The 25,876-nt window shown below is 38.4% G+C and overlaps 1 protein-coding gene across 1 annotated transcript in view; it reads right to left on the reverse strand.

Annotated features, from left to right (window-relative positions):
* Window positions 1-25,876, reverse strand: part of PLS1 (plastin 1) — a 137,309-nt gene that overhangs the window by 25,423 nt on the left and 86,010 nt on the right. Inside the window, exons 5-10 of the mRNA XM_055412367.2 lie at window positions 21,884-22,016; window positions 20,373-20,454; window positions 7,798-7,963; window positions 7,574-7,716; window positions 6,126-6,221; window positions 3,560-3,755 (exon numbers count right to left, since the gene is read on the reverse strand). Coding sequence (XP_055268342.1) covers window positions 3,560-3,755; window positions 6,126-6,221; window positions 7,574-7,716; window positions 7,798-7,963; window positions 20,373-20,454; window positions 21,884-22,016 — 816 coding nt within the window. The remainder of the gene's footprint in view (window positions 1-3,559; window positions 3,756-6,125; window positions 6,222-7,573; window positions 7,717-7,797; window positions 7,964-20,372; window positions 20,455-21,883; window positions 22,017-25,876) is intronic.

A 25,876-nucleotide genomic window follows, 5' to 3' on the forward strand; every position in this document is an offset into this window, starting at 1 on the left:
TGAGTACTGAAGACTTGATGCTTTTGAACTATGGTGTTAGAGAAGACTCTTGTGAGTCCCTTGGACTGTAAGGTCTTCCTACCAGTCAATCCTAAAGGAATTCAGTCCTGAAAATTCACTGGAAGGACTAATGCTGAAGCTGAAACTCCAATACTTTGGCCACTTGATGCAAAGAACTGACTCATTGTAAAAGACCCTGATGCTGGGAAAGATTTAAGGCAGGAAGAGAAGGGGACAACAGAGGATGTGATGGTTGGATGGCATGACCGACTCGATGGACATGAGTTTGAGCAAGCTTCAGGAGTTGGTTATGGACAGGGAAGCCTTGCGTGCTGCAGTCCATAGGGTCACAAAGAGTCAGACACAACTGAACTGAACTGAAATAGGTGCAAATTAAATATTTCAACTTTCCTGGAAGTGGCATAAATGTAACCATACTATGATTAGCAGCTTGATGCATGTGACTTAAATTTATCTTTCAGTTATTTCTCTATTATATTCTGTTATTTTGCTATATGCATAAATTTTTTCTAGTAACTAGAGAATTTTTACATTATTTTCATCTAGGAAAATCCAAATTATGTTTTAAGGTTTCAAACAACAATAGTGTAACAACAGTTTAATTTTTACTAAAATAATATCCAATTTCTGCTGGACCTGACGATACGAAACACTAAACTTGCATTTTCATTGAGTTCTATAACTATTATAGACTTCAGTGTTTTCTGTTTCTTCCTATTCCTCTAAACTAATTATATCGTTATTTTAATTTTTGATACCTGGAAAGTAAAAGAGATTTTTAAAAGTGAGCATTTATTTATCTACTACCATTTCAAGTTGTCTTGGTAAATAAATGCTCAAGGCCAGAAGCACTATGCATTTGTGCAGGAGTCATGGTAAAGCATTACAAAAACATATGCATTCCAGACTGGAAATGTTGTCTGGATTTCAGACAACTAAAGCAATCTTGCAAGTAAACTCTTAAAGGCTGATATAAAAGAGAGAAAGAATTATAAGACATTCTCTTCATTTTTAGGACTAAACTGACATTGCAATTGATAAAAGTTTAGAGAAAATAACAAAAGTAGGCCACTAAGAGGAAAGGAAAGGAATATATATTGAACACTCACTACATGTGCTAAAGTGGTGTATTGTTTTCCTCTTCCCGACCATTATAGAGCACACAAAATTTGTTCATTAATGAAAGGTCACTTTAACTTGCTCTGGAATTCTTCAAAATAAGTATTATTATTAAGTCTGGTTTTATATATGAGAAAACCAAGGCTCATAAAGGTATTCAGTTATTAAATTGGGGGTACCATGATTTGGACAAAGTCTGATTCCATGGTCTATGTATTTTCTACTACCACAAATAAATTTTGAGATGGTCTCTGTATCTGTAGCCCCATATTTGGCTCAATTTAATATGAAGATTTATTATTTAATTGGGCCTTTAATTTTCTTTAATTCCATACAGATAAAATTCTTTGCCAGTCAGGACATACTAATACATGAATATGAAGGTGATAAGGTCAAGCTTCAAATTTCATAAGGATCTACAAAAACTAATGTACAGAGGAAAAAATTCCAATGACAGTCGAAGTCAAATTCATTTTTGGCAGATGTATCAGGACATACATATGTTCTAAATAAAGATGACTGATAAATATTTCCCACAGTATTTTTTATATAAATAAAGTAAATACTAATGGAAATATTTAGCAATCCTGTTCACACTGAAAAATCCCAAAAGCATGCTGAACACCAGCAAAAGAATTCAAACGTGACAAATAGGAGAGCGAGCAAGCTGGAAAAGATATCTAGCAAGAATTCAGTGACTATAAAAAGCAGGTCGTTTTTAATATGCCACTCTAAACAATGCCTTCTACTATAAGGCAGAGAGGAATTTTGAAATTATCCAGACTGAAAAAAAAAAATTCCAGAGGAATTTTGAAATTATCCATCTCCCTTTTTAGTTTTTTTTTTAAAGTTCTAACCCCTCACCCTAAATTTCTCTACTGAAAAATCAACATTTCTTAATCTATCTTACCTCTCAGTTACATGTCTATGCAGAGAATACAATCATTATTTTACTGAATCTCAGAAAGGGTGAGGTGAAATCATAGTCCTCCAACAACGTATCTGTTAAATCTGAAGCTTCCTTCATTAATCAAAAATCTGTCATAAAGTGACCAGGACATGGGAACTCTGGTCGTGGTAGTCAAAGAGAAAAAGATGATAGGGCTAACTTCATACTCTGTCTCACAGACGAAGAAGGGAGTAAGATGGGTGATGCAAGACAGTGACCACTGAAGTGGCAAGTTCTCCCCGCCAGGAAGAATCCTCACCTCAGAACCAGCTTCTCCAAACCAGGGCAACCATCAAGGCTACTGTAGGAGTAGTCCCTACCTCTGATAACTGCTGCTGCCACACTACTGCTGCCACTATTTTTACTTTCAGTTCTAGTACGAATGTGGGTCTTGGTATACATGTGAGTAGTTGTGAGGATGAGAAGAAAAGGAGAGAGGCTGAAACAGATGAGAAAGAATGAGACATTGAGCATGTTTTTGTCATTGTGATCATTCGTATATTGTAAGCATCAATGACATTTAGTAAATGTAAGGAACATAGCTAAGTGATACAAAATGATATATGTTATAGATCCTAAATCAATCCTTTCAGAGATTCTTGACATAAAAGATAAGTGTGCTTATTCACAGCAGAGGGATAAAGGCTTTCCATCAAATCATGACATCCAATTGTCAAAACTGATCCCTAATGTGTTTACAACTCCACTATCCCACAATTATAGTAGGCAAATTAGATAGAGTTTACATAATCAAGTCTAGCCCTGCTGTTCTAATTAAGTTTCATTTGTTTCTTGCTTGTCATCCTTCATTCTTTAGGCATATTAAGACAGATTAAAAAAAACAAAAACACAACATGAACAATGCAAAAAATATCAACCCAGATAGAAAGAACAAATGGTACTGATAAAAAAGCACATTCAGAATGAATATATTTATAGAGTATAGAAAAGTACTAAATACAGTACCTACATTAGGAGGGGTCAAATCTGCATTTCATGAAGCAAAATAGGAAAGTATTATAAATTATGAGACAGAAAACAACAGCCCACACACAAGATAAGTAATGAATATTGTAAATTTTTTCAAGTGAACTAAAAACAGAAAAAAGAGAACAATACTGGAGTCAAACTGAAGCTTTCAAAGGAGGAAAAAGTTACAAATAATTATTTTTTCAATAGCCATATTTCATTGCACATATTGGTAGTGGAATAATGTAGCCATTTAAGAGAATATTTTAAATGTATGATGGTTTTCACTACTTATGGAGAAATGACAGACAAGTAAGATTTACCTCAGCATTTGCTTTTAACCCAAATGAACAACAATTTTCTTTAACTTCTTAATGGACACACATGCCAGCACCCAGTCAACTACATCTCCCTCCACAATCCCCTACCTCCAACAGTGAAGTAGGACGACATCATAAAAAGATACACACAGTGAACCAATTCAAGACAGAAAGAGCATACCTTCCAATAAATTCATATCGATGTCATTATTATCAGGCTTGTGGAGGCCTGGGTACGTGTTAAACAGATTAGCTACAAAAGCCAGGTTAAGTTTAGGATTGCCTGAAACCACATCTGCAGGAGTAACAAACTGTCTGCAGCCCAGTTTATCTGCTTCCTGAAGCATGAATTCAGCACGCTTCAAGTCATTTTTCTCCTAAACAATGAAATAAAACAAAAATGGTCAAGATTAAACTTTTGATTAGCATAATTTCTTATTCATATACATATTTATAAGCAATTACTTTTCTGGAAATAACAGATGGCTCAAAAGGAGGTCAGGATGCACAGCAATTCCAAATTAACTTCCCCATTTCTTTTAAATCAGTAAGAACAAGCCTCTGAGGTTTCTTGCTGGAATCAGAAGAATATTTCATCCTCAAGGCTAAAGTACTCAAACAAAACTCTCAAATATCCTATCAGTAAGCTGCTACTAGCTGAATTATAGGTAACTTGTTCAGGGCCATATATTAGAGTGCCTTCTGGCCAAGAGACTTACTTACAAATGGTACTAATAAAAAGATATCTACTCTGATATTTCCAGTGTATTCTTTTCTCAATGAAAAACAAGTTGGGATACATATAAAAAATATTAAAATCAGAAGGAACAGCACTTTTCACAAATGCAAAACCTTGGAAACAAACCAAATGCTTATTAACAGGAGAGCAGGTGAAAACTGAAACTGTGTTAACAGTCACACAAGAACATACAACAATAGGAGTGACTCTCAGTAACATAATATACTCAAAATAAGTACTAGAAATTTAAGTACAACATGATAAACTTTATATGAAGTTAAAAAATAAAATGAAAATTTTAAATCTGTAAGAAATACGCTTAGTTAAAAGAAAATTGTATTAAAAGCAAAAGAACAATGAGCATAAGAATAAAGGCAGGCAGAGAGATGGGACAAGGAAGAACTACACAGCTTAATACAACCTGACGTCAAAGTCCTAGCATTCTTGTTGGATTGAGGGTCTGTATGAACTTGTAACAATTTCAATACAACAAACAACTACCAAAGAAAAATAAATTTAAACAAAAACATGCATGGACCCATGATGAGAGTATATCATGACCAAAGATTAAGATTTATCTAATTCTGTGCACCAGAGTTGTAAATAAAATGTAACTGAAATCAGAGAAAGCAATAAGTTCAATGCTATTAAACAACAATAAAAGCACCTTGGGTAGACATGAACAAGGCATAATACGCAGACCTTATTTAGATTTTAATTCAAATAAATGATAAAAATAAAATCTGACGTTTATGAGACAACTGGAAATGTCAACACTGATTAATCATTTTGATATTACAGACTACTGTTATATTTTTAGGTATTATGCTTATATTTTCAAAGGGTCTTTATCTTTTAGAAATACATATTAAAATACTTATTGACAAAATTATAATATGTCTAGAATTTGTTTCAAAATAATATGGAAGATGAAGGAAATAGGTAGGTAATAAATGAAGAAACAAGACTGACCATGCACTGATAGCTGTTGAACCTGAGGAATGAACACATGGTAGTTCAGTATACTGTCTGTTCACTTTTGAATAAGTTTGAAACTTTCCATAAGTTTTTTTCAGTTCCTAATATTTGGACTCAAGCGAATTTGCAAATTTTGCATAATTGTTTTTAGATTTTATAATAATGTGAAATTAATTAATTAGTGACGACTCGAATTTCCTTTAAAACTAAACTTGGATGTTACACTTTAAGCACTTAATAGATTTTTATACGAACTGTAATCTGACCAGATTTTAACATTTAGATGTAACCCTGGTATTTACAGTTTATGCTAAAAGAATAGACTTCCCTAGGAAATTTGTTAGATGAGCCAGGATTTACATCAGTCTTTTCTACATCATAAATACTAGAATTGCCATCTTTTATTTTGTGTGTTACCAAATATAAATTGGAAGAAATGATAATTGATTGCTTATGAATCCATTAACAGCTTGTTGCTCCCTTTCCTTGTACACTGTCACAGCTACAAAAGCACCCTAGTGAGTTCCAGTGACATTGTACCAGGGACATATAGGTGGGTATAAAGTTGATTCTACACATACTCATTGTCAGGATCCTGCAATTCCCTTTCTTCACTCATGACAGCCAGTGGCTTAGCATGGAAATTTGGAGCCTAAGGCACAGAAAAAAGCTTCTGAAAAGCATAAAAGCCAAAGTTTAATGAAGGGCTGAGGACTCAACCAGGGAATGCCCCTATAGAGAACTGGATTCTATGACTCTACTCACTACTCAAATTCATAGAGGTACGAACTGGAACAGTGGTTACCAGGAGATTGAGAGAGAGGGGAAAGGGGGTTACTGTTTAATGCCTACAGACTTTACTATGTGATGAGGAAAAAATTCCAGAGAGGGAAGGTGGTAATAATGGCACATAATGCAAATGTACTTAATGCCGCTGAGCTGTACACTTAAAAATGGTTAAAATGATGTATTATGCTGTGCATATTTTCCAAAAATTTTTTTTTTAATTTTAACTAAAAATTATACTCACACTAAATCCTGTAAGATCAATGGCAATGGCAGGTCCATCATCCCGGTCACCTTTAGGAGCAATCTGATCCAACAGATGAAAATAGGCTCTTGAATCCTTTAAGGAAAGAAACAAAACAGAATTTTAAAAGTGAATAAAATCACCACTGGATTTAGGAAAAAAGTACTCATTGAAGAAATTGCCTTCATTTCAAAGAATGAGTTATTCAATAACTTAGCAACCTTTACTTGTTACACCAGGATCCTGAATGCACTATGTTGTTTCACACTTTAGAGCTTCTAGCAATCGTGTTTCGCACCTCAGAGCTTCTAACAACACTGTCTCCTACACGCTTTCACTGCCCTTCCTCACCTCTTTCATTTGTTTACACTCCTAAGCATCAGCATCTCCAGTGGGTGGTGGTGATGGGGAGGGATGGGGTTTCAAGTTACGTTGGTTCAAAGACAAGCCTGAAGACCTCCTTCTGTCTACTGATTCCCTATGCCCTCAGATACTTCGGTTTCCTTTTCTTTAAAAATTAATTAATTACATTTTTGCTTGCACGGGGCCTTCATTGCTGCGCACGGGCTTCCTCTAGCTGCTGTGAGCGGCAGCTACTCTTTGTGGCAGTGTGCGGGCCCCTTATTGTGGTGGCTTCTCGTGTTTCAGAGTACTGACTCTAGGAGCACAGGCTTCAGTAGTTGCAGCACATGGGCTCAGCAGTTGTGGCTCATGTGCTCCAGAGTGTGGACTCAGTTGCTCTGGCACAGCCTTAGTTGCTCCACAGTATGAGGGATCTCCCTAGATCAGGGATCAGACCCATGTCCCCTGCACTGGCAGTCAGATTGTTATCCACTGTACCACCAGGGGAGTCCCTTTGGTTTCCTCTTAACTGGTTATTGGCAAAGTGGAAGTAAGAGGAAGAAACAGGGTATGCCCACCAGGGCCTCTAGCCTAGCAAACAGATATAATTCTCACTCTAACAGACTGATATCCTCATTATAACAGTCTATTAGTGTCACAGAAAATAGAAAAGAATACTTTAATTTGCTAATGCTAGCATCTCTTTCCTCTTAAAACCAGTTGTATTTCTTTTTTCTAATTTACTTACTTATTTTTCGGCCACACCACTTGGCTTACATGACCTATGTTCCCTAATCAGGGAAACTGGGTCCTCAGCAATGAAAGTGCCAAGTCCTAACCACTGGACAGACAAGGAATTCCCCAGCTGTATTTCTTATTATAAGCCAACAAATCAGTTTGGTTTTTTTTTAGCAAAAGATTCTGTGATTATAAGCAGGGGATTACCTCAGATGGAGAAATGCAAAATTTCATTTTCTATACTATCCTTGAGAATTAAACTTCAGTTCTAATTTACTTCTAAACCCCATTTGACAGTCAAAACAAATTTGACACGTGTTTTGACATTCTTTTTTTAATGTCACAAATCTGAGCATTAAAATATGAACCTTAATGTCGTGGCTGAAGTTGCTGATAGTAGGCCACCCTGCATTGGTCAGATGGTAGTTCACCCATTGCAGCAGTAATTCCTCTGGAGATAGCCTCATTAGCTCTTCTAGATCCTCACCTTCCTTTAGCAATGCAATCAGAGCTGAGAGGAAAACAATGAAGTGTAAATTCTTCCCACAGTAAATATATGTCAATGAGAAGCAAGTATTATTGATGACCTTACCTTCATTCCTGGAAATCTCAATATCAGCAAAAAGACCAACTTTGATGATCTGCCAGAGAAGTCCCAAGACCAAGTGAGGTTTTCCTTCTGTGAGATCCTGTGCCCCAATGTTGACTACAGTACAACCAATGGCTGAGGCAGAATTCAGGGCTAGGTTTAAATTTTCCTAAATTGCCACAAAGAAAAATAAATGTGAGAAAGGACTTTCCAAACGCTTGTCAACAAGTTGTGGAGGTAAATAAACCATCGGTGCTAAACTTAAGATTTTTAAACATAATTAGTACTTATATCACCTCTATATGCCAATGACTTTCAGAAACCTATCTCCAGGCCACACTTCTGCCCAGCCCCCATCTGTAAGCTCTACACTGACATACATACTTGGCTGTGTCCACCTGGATGTTTCAAGACCTTTTAGAACTAACACCCCAAAAAGATGTCCTGTTCATTATAGGGGACTGGAATGCAAAAGTAGGAAGTCAAGAAACACCTGGAGTAACAGGCAAATTTGGCCTTGGAGCACGGAATGAAGCAGGGCAAAGGCTAATCGAGTTTTGTCAAGAGAATTCACTGGTCATAGCAAACACCCTCTTCCAACAACACAAGAGAAGACTCTACACATGGACATCACCAGATGGTCAACACCGAAATCAGATTGATTATATTCTTTGCACCCAAAGATGGAGAAGCTGTATACAGTTAGCAAAAACAAGACCAGGAGCTGACTATGGCTCAGATCATGAACTCCTTATTGCCAAATTCAGACTTAAATTGAAGAAAGTAGGGAAAACCACTAGACCATTCAGATATGACCTCAATCAAATCCCTTATGATTATACAGTGGAAGTGAGAAATAGATTTAAGGGACTAGATCTGATAGAGTGCCTGATGAACTCTGGACGGAGGTTCGTGACATTGTACAGGAGACAGGGACCAAGACCATCCCCATGGAAAAGAAATGCAAAAAAGCAAAATGGCTGTCTGAGGAGGCCTTACAAATAGCTGTGAAAAGAAGAGAAGCGAAAAGCAAAGGAGAAAAGGAAAGATATAAGCATCTGAATGCAGAGTTCCAAAGAATAGCAAGGAGAGATAAGAAAGCCTTCCTCAGTGATCAATGCAAAGAAATAGAGGAAAACAACAGAATAGGAAAAACAAGAGATCTCTTCAAGAAAATTAGAGATTCCAAGGGAACATTTCATGCAAAGATGGGCTCGATAAAGGACAAAAATGGTATGGACCTAACAGAAGCAGAAGATATTAAGAAGAGGTAGCAAGAATACACAGAAGAACTGTACAAAAAAGATCTTCACAACCAAGACAGTCACGATAACGTGATCACTGACCTAGAGCCAGACATCTTGGAATATGAAATCAAGTGGGCCTTAGAAAGCATCACTAGGAACAAAGCTAGTGGTGGTGATGGAATTCCAGTTGAGCTATTTCAAATCCTGAAAGATGATGCTGTGAAAGTGCTGCACTCAATATGCCAGCAAATTTGGAAAACTCAGCAGTGGCCACAGGACTGGAAAACGTCAGTCTTCATTCCCATCCCAAAGAAAGGCAATGCCAAAGAATGCTCAAACTACCGCACAATTGCACTCATCTCACACGCTAGTAAAGTCATGCTCAAAATTCTCCAAGCCAGGCTTCAGCAATATGTGAACCGTGAACTCCCAGATGTTCAGGCAGGTTTTAGAAAAGGCAGAGGCACCAGAGATCAAATTGCCAACATCCGCTGGATCATGGAGAAAGCAAGAGAGTTCCAGAAAAACATCTATTTCTGCTTCATTGACTATGCCAAAGCCTTTGACTGTGTCGATCACAATAAACTGTGGAAAATTCTGAAAGAGATGGGAATCCCAGACCACCTGACCTGCCTCTTGAGAAACCTGTATGCAGGTCAGGAAGCAACAGTCAGAACTGGACATGGAACAACAGACTGGTTCCAAATAGGAAAAGGAGTACATCAAGGGTGTATATTGTCACCTTGCTTATTTAACTTATATGCAGAGTACATCATGAGGAACGCTGGGCTGGAAGAAGCACAAGCTGGAATCAAGATTGCTGAGAGAAATATCAATAGCCTCAGATATGCAAATGACACTACCCTTATGGCAGAAAGTGAAGAGGAACTCAAAAACCTCTTGATGAAAGTAAAAGAGGAGATGAAAAGGTTGGCTTGAAGCTCAACATTCAGAAAACAAAGATCATGGCATCTGGTCCCATCACTTCATGGGAAATAGATGGAAAAACAGTGGAAACAGTGTCAGACTTTATTTTTGGGGGCTCCAAAATCACTGCAGATGCTGATTGCAGCCATGAAATTAAAAGACGCTTACTCCTTGGAAGGAAAGTAATGATCAACCTTGATAATATTTTAAAAAGCAGAGACATTACTTTGCCAACAAAGGTCCGTCTAGTCAAGGCTATGGTTTTTCCCGTGGTCATGTATGGATGTGAGAGTTGGACTGTGAAGAAAGCTGATCGCCGAAGAATTGATGCTTTTGAACTGTGGTGTTGGAGAAGACTCTTGAGAGTCCCTTGTACCGCCAGGAGATCCAACCAGTCCATTCTAAGGGAGATCGATCCTGGGTGTTCATTGGAAGGACTGATGCTAAAACTGAAACTCCAATACTTTGGCCACCTCATGCGACGAGTTGACTCACTGGAAAAGACTCTGATGCTGGGAAGGGTTGGGGGCGGGAAGAGAAGGGGACGACCGAGAATGAGATGGCTGGATGGCATCACCAACTCTGTGGACATGAGTTTGAGTGAACTCCGGGAGTTGATGATGGACAGGGAGGCCTGGCGTGCTGTGATTCATGGGGTCGCGGAGAGTCGGACACGACTGAGCGACTGAACTGAACCGAACCTGGATGTTTCACAAGTACCTCCAAGTTCATGTGTCCTAAACTGAAGCAATTTTCTGGCCATACTTCCCTAGTCTCCCTCTAATCCTCTGTTAAAACTAGGTTTTCCTTTATTTTCTGTTTTCGTCCGTAGGCCCAACCTTCATTCTTGCCTTCTTTCTTCCTAAGAAGGCAACCTGAGCAGAATCCTTGCTCTTCTTGCCTCCCATAGCCTGTGAGAAATTGCTGTGTAATTTCAACTTCTAAAACCTCTGGAAACTGTCTTTCTTCAAGTTTCTTAATTCCTTCCTAACACCCATGCTCAAACTTACTTTCTACAACCCACCTGTATTTAGGTACTTTAAGTACCCTGTGATCTTGGGAAAATAAGAACCTGAGCACATTCCCTGGCTTTCAGTTCAGTTCAGTTCAGTCACTCAGTCGTGTCCGACTCTCCGCGACCCCATGAATCACAGCACGCCAGGCCTCCCTGTCCATCACCAACTCCCGGAGTTCACTCAAACTCATGTCCACAGAGTCAGTGATGCCATCCAGCCATCTCATTCTCTGTCATCCCCTTCTCCTCCCGCCCCCAACCTTTCCCAGCATCAGAGTCTTTTCCAGTGAGTCAACTCGTCGCATGAGGTGGCCAAAGTATTGGAGTTTCAGGTTCAGCATCAGTCCTTCCAATGAACACCCAGGACTGATCTCCTTTAGAATGGACTGGTTGGATCTCCTTGCAGTCCAAGGGACTCTCAAGAGTCTTCTCCAGCACCACAGTTCAAAAGCATCAATTCTTCAGCGATCAGCTTTGTTCACAGTCCAACTCTCACATCCCTGGCTTTAAAACCCTTCAAATGTCCTCTATGTCCCACTGTGTCCTATCACTCACTCTGTTCCAGCTCCTAAAGGCCTTTGAACTCGTCCTCCCCTCTGCCTGGAACACAGTTTCTTCAAATATCCACAGTTCCTTTAAGACTGCTGAAATGCAGCGAATGGCTTTCTCTGATTATTCCACATGAAATAACAAGCCATCATCACACTCTCTGCTGGCACTCGTTATTCTTTATTTTACTCTTTATCATTCCCTGACATATTATATAGTTACATATTTATTATTAACTAATAATATAATACATTATAACATATTGATATAATGTTATTATTACATAATTTTATTACAAATATTTACATATTATTATTACATATTTATTATTATTAAGAGTATGAGCTCTGATTATGTCAACAGAGGAAGAACACCTACAACCTAACAAGGAAAAACCAAACCACCTGATTAAAATATGGGCTGCTGCTGCTGCTAAGTCACTTCAGTCGTGTCCGACTCTGTGTGACCCCATAGACGGAAGCCCACCAGGCTCCCCCGTCCCTGGGATTCTCCAGGAAAGAACACTGGAGTGGGTTGCCATTTCCTTCTCCAATGTGTGAAAGTGAAAAGTGAAAGTGAAGTCGCTCAGCCGTGTCCGACCCTTAGCGACCCCATGGACTGCAGCCTACCAGGCTCCTCCATCCATGGGATTTTCTAGACTAGAATACTGGAGTGGCTTGCCATTGCCTTCTCCGAAAATATGGGCAAAGGACATGAATTTCTCTGAAGAAGATATCAAATGGACAGTAAACACCTGAAAAGATGATCAACAGGAGAAATCATTAGGGAAATGTCAATCAAACTCACAATGAGATACCATTTTATATCCATCAGGATGTCTGTCATTAAAAAAACAAAAAAAAAATAACAAGTGTTAGAGAGGATCTGAATAAATTGGAACCCTAGTGCATTGCTAGTGAGAATATAAAATGGTGGAATTTCTATGGAAAACTGAATGGCGATTCTTCAAAAAATTAAACATAGAATCACCATGTCATTTTGGGACTTCCCTAGTGGCTCAGATGGTAAAGAATCTGCCTGCAATACATGAAATCCAAGTTTGATACTGGGGTCAGGAAGATACCGTGGAGATGGGAATGGCAAACCACTCCAGTATTCTTGCCTGGAGAAATCCATGGACAGAGAAGTCTGGCAGGCTACAGTCCTTGGGGTCACAAGGAGTCAGACATAACTGACCAAAAAGCATGGTTCAGTTCAGTTCAGTTGCTCAGTCATGTTTGACTCTTTGCGACCCAATGAATCACAGCACGCCAGGCCTCCCTGTCCATCACCAACTCCTGGAGTTTACTCAAACTCATGTCCATCGAGTCGGCGATGCCATCTAGCCATCTCATTCTCTGTCGTCCCCTTCTCCTCCTGCAGCCAATCCCTCCCAGCATCAGAGTATTTTCCAGTGAGTCAACTCTTTGCATGAGGTGGCCAAAGCATGTAATTCAGCAAATCCACTTCTAGGTATATACTCAAAAAACTGTGAGCTAGGACTTAGATTATTTGTATACCCATGTTCGTAGCAGCATTATTCACAAAAGTCAAAAGACGGAAACAATCCAAGTGTCCATCGACTTAAACAGACAATTAATATAGTGTAGACATACAACAGAATATTATTCAGCTTTAGAAATGAAGAGAATACTGACATATGCTATGAAATGGGTGAACCTTGAAGACATTAAAGTGAAAGTCGCTCAGTCATTTCTGAGTCTTTGTGATCCTATGGACTGTAGCCCACCAGGCTCCTCTGCCCATGGAATTCTCCAGGCAAGAACACTGGAGTGGGTTACCATTTCCTTCTCCATTGAAGTCATTATGCTAAGTGAAATAAGCTGGTCACACACAAAAAAATAACTATTGTCTGATTCCAATATGAGGTACCTGGAGCAGCCAAATTCATGGAGACAGTAGAATGTTGATAGCCAGGGGACGGGGGAGTGGAGAATGCAGAATTATTACATAATGGTTGTAGAGTTATACTTCAGGAAGATGAGAAGGGTTCTGGAGAAGAATGTTATTGATGAGTGCATAGCAATGTGAATGAATTTAATGCCACAGATCTATACACTCAAAAATGACTAAAATGGTAAATTTTATGTCATGTGTAATTTACAACAATGAAAAAAATGGAAAAGAAACACCTTGAAGGTGCTCTCTATGGCCAAAGCTGGAACGATTTAAGTACCAAAATAATCAAGAACACTAATGAATTAAGCTACTGGAAAAAATAGGAATTCCTAAGTCCATATCAACGATAGAAAAGGAGAAAGAAGGAGAGAGAGAAAAGAGAGGTCTCTGGGTTACAGAAGAATGCTAAATAATAAATGACCGGTGCATGTGGAGAAGTGCTGGAGTGGAAGAAACAATTTCACAACCATCATGGTAAAGGCTAGGTTAGAGGGACTTTCCTGGTGGTCCAGAGGTTAAGACTCGTGCTTCCAATATAGGGGGGCAGGTGTGACCCCTGCTTGGGGAACTAAGATCCACTCAGTGTGACAGAAGGGAATAAAATGGCAGGGGTAGGGGCAACTAATTCAAAGGTTTTTTATCCAAATATGCCATTAATTTTAATCTAAAAGCTTAATTGAAAGCAATGTTTAATTAATGTTAATTTTTCTTTTAGTTGTCATCTATCAATGCTGTACCAGTGACCAGAAAAGAACCACCAAACAACAACAAAAAAAATAGTTTGGGACAACACATGGCAGCAAATTGGAAAAGGCAGTGAATTAGAAAAATTCAGAGTTACCTTGGCTTTTAGCTATTTTTTTTTAATTCCCTTTGCAAGTTTCTTCCCTAGAAATAACAAATGCACAGTAGGTAGCAATGACTTTTTTCCCAATCACTTTTTCACCCTTTGGAAAGACACCATTTGCTACTAGGCATTGTTTTTGTGGCCATTTAATGGCAACAAATAATCAATACAGTCAGACTTAAAATTCACCAAAGTTAAGAAGCAGTAACTTTTAAGAGCTAGGAGATTTGTTGTTAACTGCGTTTGATTTTCTTTTGGGAGAAAGTAGAGATTGTCTTTTCCTCTTTTATTTCTATAGTCCATGTTAGGGTGGGGCCCCTGCTCCCGTGTTTGTTTAAATTTTTATGTTTATTAGCCAGAAGCTACACAAAGGCTTACAAAGCAGAGTAATTATTTTAGTGGCTTCCTTTTGCAGTATGCTGAAGCAATTTATCTTGCTTGGCTCCAAGTAAATGGCAGGATCTCTTGGGGTTCAGTCAAGGGTAATTAAAGTAAGCATTTGCAACTAAATTATTTTGTAGTGGAATTAAGCAATGTTCATTTAAAATGCAGATCTCCCAAAAGAAGGCAGAACCAGAGGATTCTTCAGTATATTTACAACCTAAATAAACATGATAAATATGACAATATTATTGGTAAATTTGAAATATTTTCTAGATATTCAGAAGATTTTTTTCATACCTTCAGATATGTTTAATTATCTTAAATCAAATCAATTTAACTTTCAAGAGACAGCCTCTACCAATTCATGCTGCTGCTGCTGCTAAGTCACTTCAGTTGTGTCCGACTCTGTGCGACCCCATAGACGGCAGCCCACCAGGCTCCCCCATCCGTGGGATTCTCCAGGCAAGAACACTGGAGTGGGCTGCCATTTCCTTCTCCAACGCATGAAAGTGAAAAGTGAAAGTGAAGTCGTTCAGTCCTGTCTGACTCTTAGCGACCCCATGGACTGCAGCCTACCAGGCTCCTCTGCCCATGGGATTTTCCAGGCAAGACTAGACCAGTAATATTTTTCTGTCTTCTTTTCCAAGAACATATAGGATGTTTGCTCCAGTTGTGATTCCCCTGAATGTTGGGGAAGGAACCGTACTGAGAATGATTCCAGGAATAGTGTTAATCTTACAGTGACACCTTACATTGACATCATGGTACTGTAGCCAAAAGAAATGTAATTTCACCAAACTGACTGTAACAACTAGTGACAGCCAAAATCTTTCACTGCTTCTCTCAGCCTGGACAGCGATACGAAAGCCACATCTTAACATGATTTTGCACTTATTTGTCTATCTTACTGGCATGATTTTACTCTTCTAGGAGAAGGCAGCAAAGTACTTATTTGTTCACTGCAGGCACTACTTGGTAGATCTTCAGCAGAAAATATCAATAGACAGTTAATACCCTAAAGATTCTTTGACTCCCTCACCTTCAAATCTGTCCCTTGCAATCTCCACCAGTCCTGACTACTGTGTCATGATCCTTACCTAAGTCATCCATCCCCTCTCTTCCACTTGCCCACAGTGAAAGACCCACCTTCAACCACAATTCCAAATCTCCAGTTCCAACCTCAGCCTAAAGATACTGCTGTGGGTTTGCAAGTGGTGTTTTCTCTTACTGCTGTAAGCAGTGAAACTCAGCTTTGTCATATCTGCAGGTTAGGCTGGTGACATGTGGAGAACCAACTTTTGATGTTAATTTTACTCAGAGATGTTGATTTTACAAGTATTGCAAATGATTTACAAGTAATTGGCAAAAATGGATTGAAAATAAGGAGTGAAAATGTGCTTCCTCAAATAAATGGTAGTTTCTAATTTGTAAATACAATACCAACAAAGGTCCATATAGTCAAAGCTATGGTTTTTCCAATAGTCATGTATGGATGTGAGAGTTGGACCATAAAGAAAGCTGAGCGCCAAAGAATTGATGTTTTTGAACTGTGGTGTTGGAGAAGACTCTTGAGAGTTCCTTGGACTGCAAGGAGATCCAACCAGTCCATCCTAAAGGAAATCAGTCCTGAATATTCATTGGAAGGACTGATGCGGAAGCTGAAACTCCAATACTTTGGCTACCTGATGCGAAGAACTGACTCACTAGAAAAGACCCTGATGCTGGGAAAGATTGAAAGCAGGAGGAGAAGGGTACAATAGAGGATGAGATGGTTGGATGGCATCACCAACTCGATGGACATAAGTTAGAGCAAGCTCCAGAAGTTGGTGATGGACAGGGAAGTCTGGTGTGCTGCAGTCCATGGGATTGCAACTGAACTGACGGACTGAACTGAAATACAATATCGCCCTACTGGTGATGAGGGACTAGAATGACCGCTATTGTCCAGAGCCAATTCTGAAGAATAACAGGAGAACCCCACACAGAGGTTGTTCTCCAAGTTCTGTCATGGACAACTGCCCCTCATGCTCAGCTTTTCTTCCTGAAGACCTGTGTTGGTGGGGACAGACAAGGACCCTGGGGAACCTCCAACAACTGAGACATTAGAGGAGTGCTTGTTTCTCCTTGTGTTTCAGTGTCTTAACCTGTAAAATAGGATATCTTACCTTACAGAAATATTAACAAAAGACTCAAGCAAACATGGCAGTTTTAACAGTCTCAAATAGGGACTGCAACTTTTCTTTCTTTTCATTCATTCTACCTTGCAAATGTTCATTTCCAATAAGGCTTCAATTGCAGATAAGTCCACTTTTGTTAATCATTTTCTAGAGGGCTCTGTTATACACTTACTGGGTCAGGAAGGACAAAGGCATTATTTGTTATTCAGATTTCATTCTTATTTTACATACCATCACTTTTACTCCATTTGCAACATACAAATGAGATTTATGTTTTCCCTACTTAACCTATAATTGACATGTAGACTATACATGTGTTTGTACATTTGTATACATATGTAAGGGTGGAAGTATATACATACAACTTTGTTTATATGTGAGTATATCAATTACAATGGATTTTTTCATTTATAAGGAACAGATTCAATCTCCTGTACCTACTTTTGCATTAGTTTCCTGACTTTTAGGTCCTTAAATCATTAACATCTATTTTTCAGACTTTTACATAATTATTTTTCCAATAATGATAAAAAATCCAAAGAATGCAGCTCTGTAACACATTGGGTAGGAAGAGAGATGACAGTCTCCAAGATCATAAATGAATCCTGCTATTAGCTACTTGATCTGTCCCTTTCCCTTGCTTTCACAGTCACTGTATGTCATTTTCATCCTTTTCTATTTCTTTCATACATCTTGATACTTCATAAACCTATCAGCGTGAGGTGAAAAACTATACTATCACAATCTTTTACAAATGAATTAGGCTTCTTCGAGATAGTTTCATGGGAAACTGGTAGTTTTCTGGCAGATCTATTCCCAGAGCTCTAAAATTACTGAGGAAACAAAACTGATTTTTTTTTAAGCTCCTTGAATAAAAGCTTTATTTTTTTTAACCTTTTTTTAAATTTTACAATATTATATTGGTTGGTTTTGCCATACATTGACATGAATCCGCCCCGGGGGTGTACATGAGTTCCCCTTCATGTACCCCCCTCCCACCTCCCTCCTCCCCTTATCCTCCGTCTGGGTCATCGCCGTGCACCAGCCCCGAGCATCCTATATTATGTGTCGAACCTCGACTGGTGATTCATTTCACATATGATAATATACATGTTTCAATGCCATTCTCCCAAATCATCCCACCCTCGCCCTCTCCCACAGAGTCCCAAAGACTGTTCTATACACCTGTGTCTCTTTTGCTGTCTCGTATACAGGGTTATCATTTCCATCTTTCTAAATTCCATACATATGCGTTAGTACACTGTATTGGTGTTTTTCTTTCTGGCTTACTTCACTCTGTATAATAGGCTCCAGTTTCATCCACCTCATTAGAACTGATTCAAATGCATTCTTTTTAATGGCTGAGTAATACTCCATTGTGTATATGTACCAAAGCTTTCTTATCCATTCGTCTGCAGATGGACATCTAGGTTGCTTCCATGTCCTCGCTATTATAAACAGTACTGCGATGAACACTGGAGTACACGTGTCTCTTTCAATTCTGGTTTCCTCAGTGTGTATGCCCAGGTGTGTGATTGTTGGATCATATGGCAGTTATAGAAGTAAAGCTTGCACTGTTTGCTGATGACATGATCATCTACACAGAAAACCCTAAAGTCTCTACCAGAAAACTACTAGAGCTAATCAATGAATACAGTAAAGTTGCAGGATATAAAATCAACACACAGAAATCCCTTGCCTTCCTATACACTAATAATGAGAAAATAGAAAGAGAAATTTAGGAAACTATTCCATTCACTGTTGCAATGAAAAGAATAAAATATTGGGAATATATCTACCTAAAGAAACAAAAGACCTGTACATAGAAAACTATAAAACACTGGTGAAAGTAATCAAAGAGGACACTAGAGGTGGAGAAATATACCGTGTTCGTGGATTGGAAGAATAAATATTGTGAAAATGAGTATACTACCCAAAGTAATTTATACATTCAATGCAATCCCTATCAAGCTACCAACGATAGTTTTCACAGAACTAGAACAAATAATCTCACAATTTGTATGGAAATACAAAAAACCTCGAATAGCCAAAGCAATCTTGAGGAAGAAGAATGGAACTGGGGGAATCAACCTGCCGGACTTCAGGCTCTACTACAAAGCCACAGTCATCAAGACAGTATGGTACTGGCATAAAGACAGAAATATAGATCAATGGAACAAAATAGAAAGCCCAAAGATAAATCCACACACTTATGGATACCTTATCTTTGACAAAGGAGGCAAGAATATAAAATAGAGAAAAGACAGTCTCTTTAACAAGTTGTGTTGGGAAAACTATTCTATGGAGAACAGTGTGGAGATTCCAAAACTGATTTAATAATCACAATAACACTTTGCCTCTTCCCAGAGGACTGTCTTTTCTCATTCTACGTTAGTACTCTTTTTCAAGCATCGTGCTGCTAACTGCTAAGTCACTTCAGTCGTGTCCAACTCTGTGTGACCCCATAGACGGCAGCCCACAAGGCTCCCCCGTCTCTGGGATTCTCCAGGCAAGAATAGTGGAGTGGGTTGTCAGTTCCTTCTCCAATGCATGAAAGTGAAAAGTGAAAGCGAAGTTGCTCAGTCGTGTTGGACTCTTAGCAACCCCACTGACTGCAGCCTACCAGGCTCCTCCATCCATGGGATTTTCCAGACAAGAGTACTGGAGTGGGGTGCCATTGCCTTCTCTGGACTGGCAGTATAGCATGATGATTAAAAGGATGGGTACAGGGACTTCCCTGGCAGTCCAGAGGTTAAGACTCTGCACTTCCACTTAGGGGAAATGGGTTCCAATCCCTGGTCTGGGAACTGAGATCCCACATATGCAGACAAAAAAAAATTAAATACATATAACAACATTTCTTAAAGGATGGGCTCTGGAGCTAGACTCCTGGGATCATGGCTCATCCAGTGTGTTACCTCTCAGTGCCTTAGTTTCTCATCTGTAAAATCAGAGTATCTACTTTATTTTAAGGCTGTTGGGAGAAGTCACAGGGTAATTCATGTGGTGTGTTTAGGACAGTGCCTGATACCTAAAATGTACTTACTATAATATTCTCCTATTGAGCCAGAGATTTTAAGGGGAAAACTGTGGTGACTATAAATTCCTGAAATTTAACAAGATCTGAATGGAGAAGCTGACTACAAAACAGTTTGGTACAAAAAAATAGTTAAAATTTTGTGCAATGGTAAAAGATGTGGTAAATCTATGGAGTATTTTTAGCTCAACCAACAAGAACACTAGCATCAAGCAAATATTCATTAATAAAGATAACAATAATTACAATAACTGAATCTGAATACTATTTTCTTAAGACATTTCATCCAACATAGTCTGAATCTTAATTTCTTCATTAAAAAAATTCAGCTGAATTTTTACTTAGTAAAAATCTAGCTTTTACAGGAAACCAAAAATATGTTAAATGAATGGTTTTGCCTGGACCTAAAGATCAATTCATAAGGGATCCATGATCCTTACAGTAAGATGATTACCAGCAAAGGACAAATACTTACAGAAATAGTGAAGGGGGTGAGCTTTTTCTTATTAATGGCTCTTTCATCAATTGTGTCTGGTTCAGATAAGTTGATCATTTTGCTAAAGAAAAAAATGGGAATAAATCAGTTTAAGACACTCAGAAATGGTTTCAGTTTATTTTTGTAAGTAAACAATAAATTTAAATTTTGAAAAGCAATAATCCATTTCTTTAAAATATACTTCATCTCAGGGATTTAATTTTAAAAATCTAAGAAATATTCCCTAATCTAAATCAAATTCATCATTCACTGTAATTGTAATCTTAGCATTTCTTTCTAATTTTTTCAAAGTCTTGCATTATCTTTATGTGAATATTGTCTTTATTTCATTTAATGATCATTGACATTCAGCAGCCTGAAATATAAAACAAAAAAATCCTCAAGAAGACAAATTTCATAAAGTTGTATTAACAGTGTTAAAATTACTGTTGTTGCAGAAAAATAAAGAGCAGAGACTTGACTGAAAATTTCAATAACTCACACATTTTAAAAGAAACTAATATAAATTTTACTTCTGTGTTTTAGAATACATTTTATATTATGAAACACAGATAAGAAAACACCCATTCAATTCATAATAGGAATTTACTCTGAAAGTTAGAGGAAGATATCTGAATTGTAGGTGGAATAAGATGTATTTTATATATAATGTCTTGAAAACTAATATCCCGTAATTGTGGGTAGTTTTTTCTTTTTAAGTAAACACACAGAAAAAAGACTGAGGAAATGTGCCAAAATATCAATAATAGCTTTTTATGGCTGTTAATATTCACGGTGGTTATTTTCTTCTTTGAACATTTTCTGTATTTTTATTAACTTAAAAAATAAAAGACATCTAGTTTTTACAAAGAAGTATGCTGACACTTCAGTACGCACAACCAAGGGCAAAGATAATGCCTTTAGAGAGTTTACAGTCTAGTAAGCAGAAACAGATTCATGGCAAAGAGCCATGAATACAATATTGAATTAAAATATTAATCTGATTTAAGCACAAATGAGATATATATTTCTATTATAGTTCCTCATGTTTCAGTCCTAGTCAATGATCAACACTCCCTTATTGATAAGTGAAGAAAAAAGAAATTCCGGGAAATTTCCTGGCAGTCCAGTGGTTTGGACTCAGAGCTTTCACTGCTGTGGCCCAGGTTCAGTCTCTGGTCAGGGAACTAAGATCCCATGTGCCACATGCAGTCAAAAAAAGAAAAAAGAAACCCTTTGAACATTATTAAATGCATTGGAGAGGTAAAGGTTTCCTGGCATAATCAAGAAAATAAATGAAAAAGATACCAAATAAGAGATTGCATTTGAAGGAAAATCTTGGAAAACATATTGCACTTAATTTTCTAATGCAATATAAAAACTTCAAGAACTGTGTACTACTTGTTAACTAATTTCAAAAAACAGTGGACTCACTGAATTGTAGTTTTCACTGACCGCTCTTCAGTGGAGACAGTAAGAACACAGCTCCCTTAACCCAGTGCTCAACTCACCAGAGAAGGATGCCATCAGCAAGTGATTTGAAAAGACTGCCATCATTGGGGTTCATCGGTATGAGATGCTTACAGTCAGGGTCATTCTCCAGGGCTTTATTTATCCAGTTAACAAAAGCCACTTTTTCTTCCTCTGAAAACAGAAAATCTTAGTTGGCATACCTCATTTCACCTGCTGCTAAGTCACTTCAGTCGTGTCCAACTCTGTGTGACCCCATAGACGGCAGCCCACCAGGCTCCCCCGTCCCTGGGATTCTCCAGGCAAGAACACTGGAGTGGGTTGCCATTTCCTTCTCCAATGTGTGAAAGTGAAAAGTGAGAGTGAAGTTGCTCAGTCATGTCTGACTCGTAGCGACCCCATGGACTGCAGCCTACGAGGCTCCTCCATCCATGGGATTTTCTAGACAAGAGTACTGGAGTGGCTTGCCATTGCCTTCTCCGTCATTTCACCTACTGCACTACAAAAATATACTTTTAAATTTCTGTTCAAAAATAATAAATGCCAATTTTAAAAACTCTACCGAAACACTAAAGGGTTTAAAAGGACTTAGGTTTAAGGAGAAAGAGGAATTCATTCCACTTTTTCATCAATATATTAGGGACGAAGAAGGCATATAGCTTAAATGAGCACAATAAATATTCGGTTTGATTCTAAAACTTTTCACATATATTTCTTCTGAGAATTAATGGATCAGGAACCAAACATCAGAGGTCAGATCATGCACACGCATGCATACACACACACCAAGGGGAAAATGTAAGAAACAAATAACTACATCAATCAATTCCACCTCCCCCACAAAAAAAGTTTTCATAAAGTTGTGATTTGCAACTTACAACAGAAATACTAATTTTAATTGAGTTATTTGAATGAATAAAATAGCTCCATTTCTGTGGCATTTCTATTATAAGGAAACTGACACATCTAAATACCAGTATGACTATCAGCCATCTTCATCCTCAACTTCTCAAGCTGTGGCTTCTAGCACGGGAATAATTATCTTTAGGCAGAAAAATATTGGTGGGCTATGCAGTGAAGAAATTAGGAAAGAACTTAAAGGAAAAATGTTCTACTACTTTATTATTATTCTGTAAGTATAAAAATGATTTAACAAAATCTAAAAGAAAATAATGCCCATTTCCATCACAGAGTAGCTGGACTTCCTCTTTATTGCCCTAATTCCTAGAACTAGGTAATTTTCCTAAAGGCATATTTGGCATCTCAAAATTTAATCTATCACAATCAATAAAGGCATAAATATTTACTTTTGTACAGATCATTATCTGCCTTCTTATCTTCTTGCCTCACTATACATACCTCCTTAGGGACTTAGAATCAATGGATCACTAAGATGTTATAACTCCCATCAAGGAATTTTTAGGGTAATGATAAAACAGATATATGAAGATATACATACCTCCTTAGGGACTTAGAATCAAACAGATATATGAAGATATACATACCTCCTTAGGGACCTAGAATCAATGGATCACTAAGATGTTGTAACTCCCATCAAGGAATTTTTAGGGTAATGATAAAACAGATATATGAAGAAATGCAATAAATGACCATACCACAAGAGAGATGTTTCAAAGAATTTAAAGAAAGAATAATTTCTCATCAGTTTGATCAACAAAAGGCTATTTATGGAGAAGGAACTATTTAAAAGATACATTTTTGATAGGTATGAAAAAATGGGCAGGGAAAGGGAAAGAAAGTATTATTTCTTTATAGTCCAACTATAGAGGAAATGGCAACCCACTCCAGTATTCTTGCCTGGAGAATCCCAGGGACAGAGGAGCCTAGTGGACTGCCATCTATGGGGTCGCACAGAGTCAGACACGACTGAAGCGACTTAGCAGCAGCAGCAGCATAAAGAAAGCTTAGCACCGAAGACTTGATACTTTTGAACTGTGATGTTGGAGAAGACTTTTTTTTTTTAATCTATTTTATTGGAGGCAAATTACCTTACATTAATATATTGGTTGGTTTTGTCACACATTGACATGAATCCGCCCCGGGTGTACATGTGCTCTCCCTCCCGAACCCCCCTCCCACCTCCCTCCTCCCCATATCCTCCCTCCATGTCATCCCCATGCACCAGCCCCAAGCATCCTGTATCATGCGTCAAACCTGGACTGGTCACTTATGATAATATACATGCTACAATGCCGAGAGTCCCTTGCACTGTGAGGCGATCCAACCAGTCCATCCTAAAGGAAATCAGTCCTGAATATTCATTGGAAGGACTGATGCTGAAGCTGAAACTCCAAAATTTTGGCCACCTCATGTGAAGCACTGACTCATTAGAAAAGACCCTGATGCTGGGAAAGATTGAAGGTAGAAGAAGGGGACGACTGGGGATAAGATGGTTGGAAGGCATCACCAACTCAATGGATATGAATTTGAGTAAACTCAGGGAGTTGGTGATGGACAGGGAGGCCTGGTGTGCTGCAGTCCATGGGGTCACAAAGAGTAGGACATGACTGAGCAACTGAATTGAGATGAACTGATAGGAACCAGGAAAGAGATATCATTACAAGCCTGGATGGTTGTAGTAAACAAAATTGACAGTAACAAATGTTGTCGAGAATGGGAAGAAACTGGAACTTTCATACATTGCTTGTGGGAATGTAAATGGTGTGGCCACTTTGGAAAACAGTTTGGTAGTTCTTTAAAATATTAAACATAGAGTTAACAAACGACCACTCCTGGGAATGGCATTGAAACATGTATGTTGTCATATGTGAAACGAATCACCAGTTCAGGGTCGATGCATGTTACAGGATGCTCGGGGCTGGTGTGCGGGGATGACCCAGAGGGAGGATAAAGGGAGGAGGGAGGTGGGAGGGGGGTTCAGGAGGGGGAACTCATGTACACCCGGGGCGGATTCATGTCAATGTATGGCAAAACCAACCAATATAATATTGTAAAATAAAAAAAAAAAAGAAAATTCAAAGCATAAGTCCACACAAAAATGTGGACAGAAGTGTTCACACAGTATTATTAATGATAGCCAAAAAGTGGAAACAACTCAAATGTCTATTAGCCAATGAAAGGATAAACAAAACATGATATTAGCAACAGAACAGAAATGATTCAGCCATAAAAAAGAAAGATGTACAATACATGCCACAACATGAATGATCCTCGAAAATATTCTGCTAGGGAAGAAGCCTGTCAAGTGAAAAGCCATTACTGTATAATTCCATTTCTATGAAATTTCAAGAATAGGCAAATCTATGGAAATAAAAAGTAGATTAATGGTTGCCCAAACCAAGGTCTGTCTAGTCAAGGCAATGGTTTTTCCCGTGGTCATGTACGGATGTGAGAGTTGGACTGTGAAGAAAGCTGATCGCCGAAGAATTGATGCTTTTGAACTGTGGTGTTGGAGAAGACTCTTGAGAGTCCCTTATACTGCAAGGAGATCCAACCAGTCCATTCTAAAGGAGATCAATCCTGGGTGTTCATTGGAAGGACTGATGCTAAAGCTGAAACTCCAATACTTTGGCCACCTCATGCAAAGAGTTGACTCACTGGAAAAGAATCTGATGCTGGGAAAGGTTGGGGGCGGGAGGAGAAGGGGACGACTGAGAATGAGATGGCTGGATGGCATCACCGACTCTGTGGACATGAGTTTGAGTGAACTCCGGGAGTTGGTGATGGACAGGGAGGCCTGGCGTGCTGTGATTCATGGGGTCGCGGAGAGTCGGACACGACTGAGCGACTGAACTGAACTGAACTGAAGGCTGGGGGAAGGGGGAAATGGGTAGTGATTGCTAACAAATATGGGGTTTCCCTTTGGGGTAATGAAAGTCACCTAAAATTACATGGTGCTGATATACTACAACTCTGTGAATATACTATAAACTACAAAGATTCATGGTATTTCAATTATATCTCAATAAAGCTGTTCTTTTCTTAAAAGCAGTTAAATGTTCTGTGCATGTGTGAAAAGTCACTTTGGTTGTGTCCAAGTCTTTGCACCTCTA

The sequence above is a fragment of the Moschus berezovskii genome, chromosome 1 (assembly GCF_049115385.1).
Source record: "Moschus berezovskii isolate FMDL1 chromosome 1, NW_MosBer_1.0, whole genome shotgun sequence".
Taxonomy (NCBI): domain Eukaryota; kingdom Metazoa; phylum Chordata; class Mammalia; order Artiodactyla; family Moschidae; genus Moschus; species Moschus berezovskii.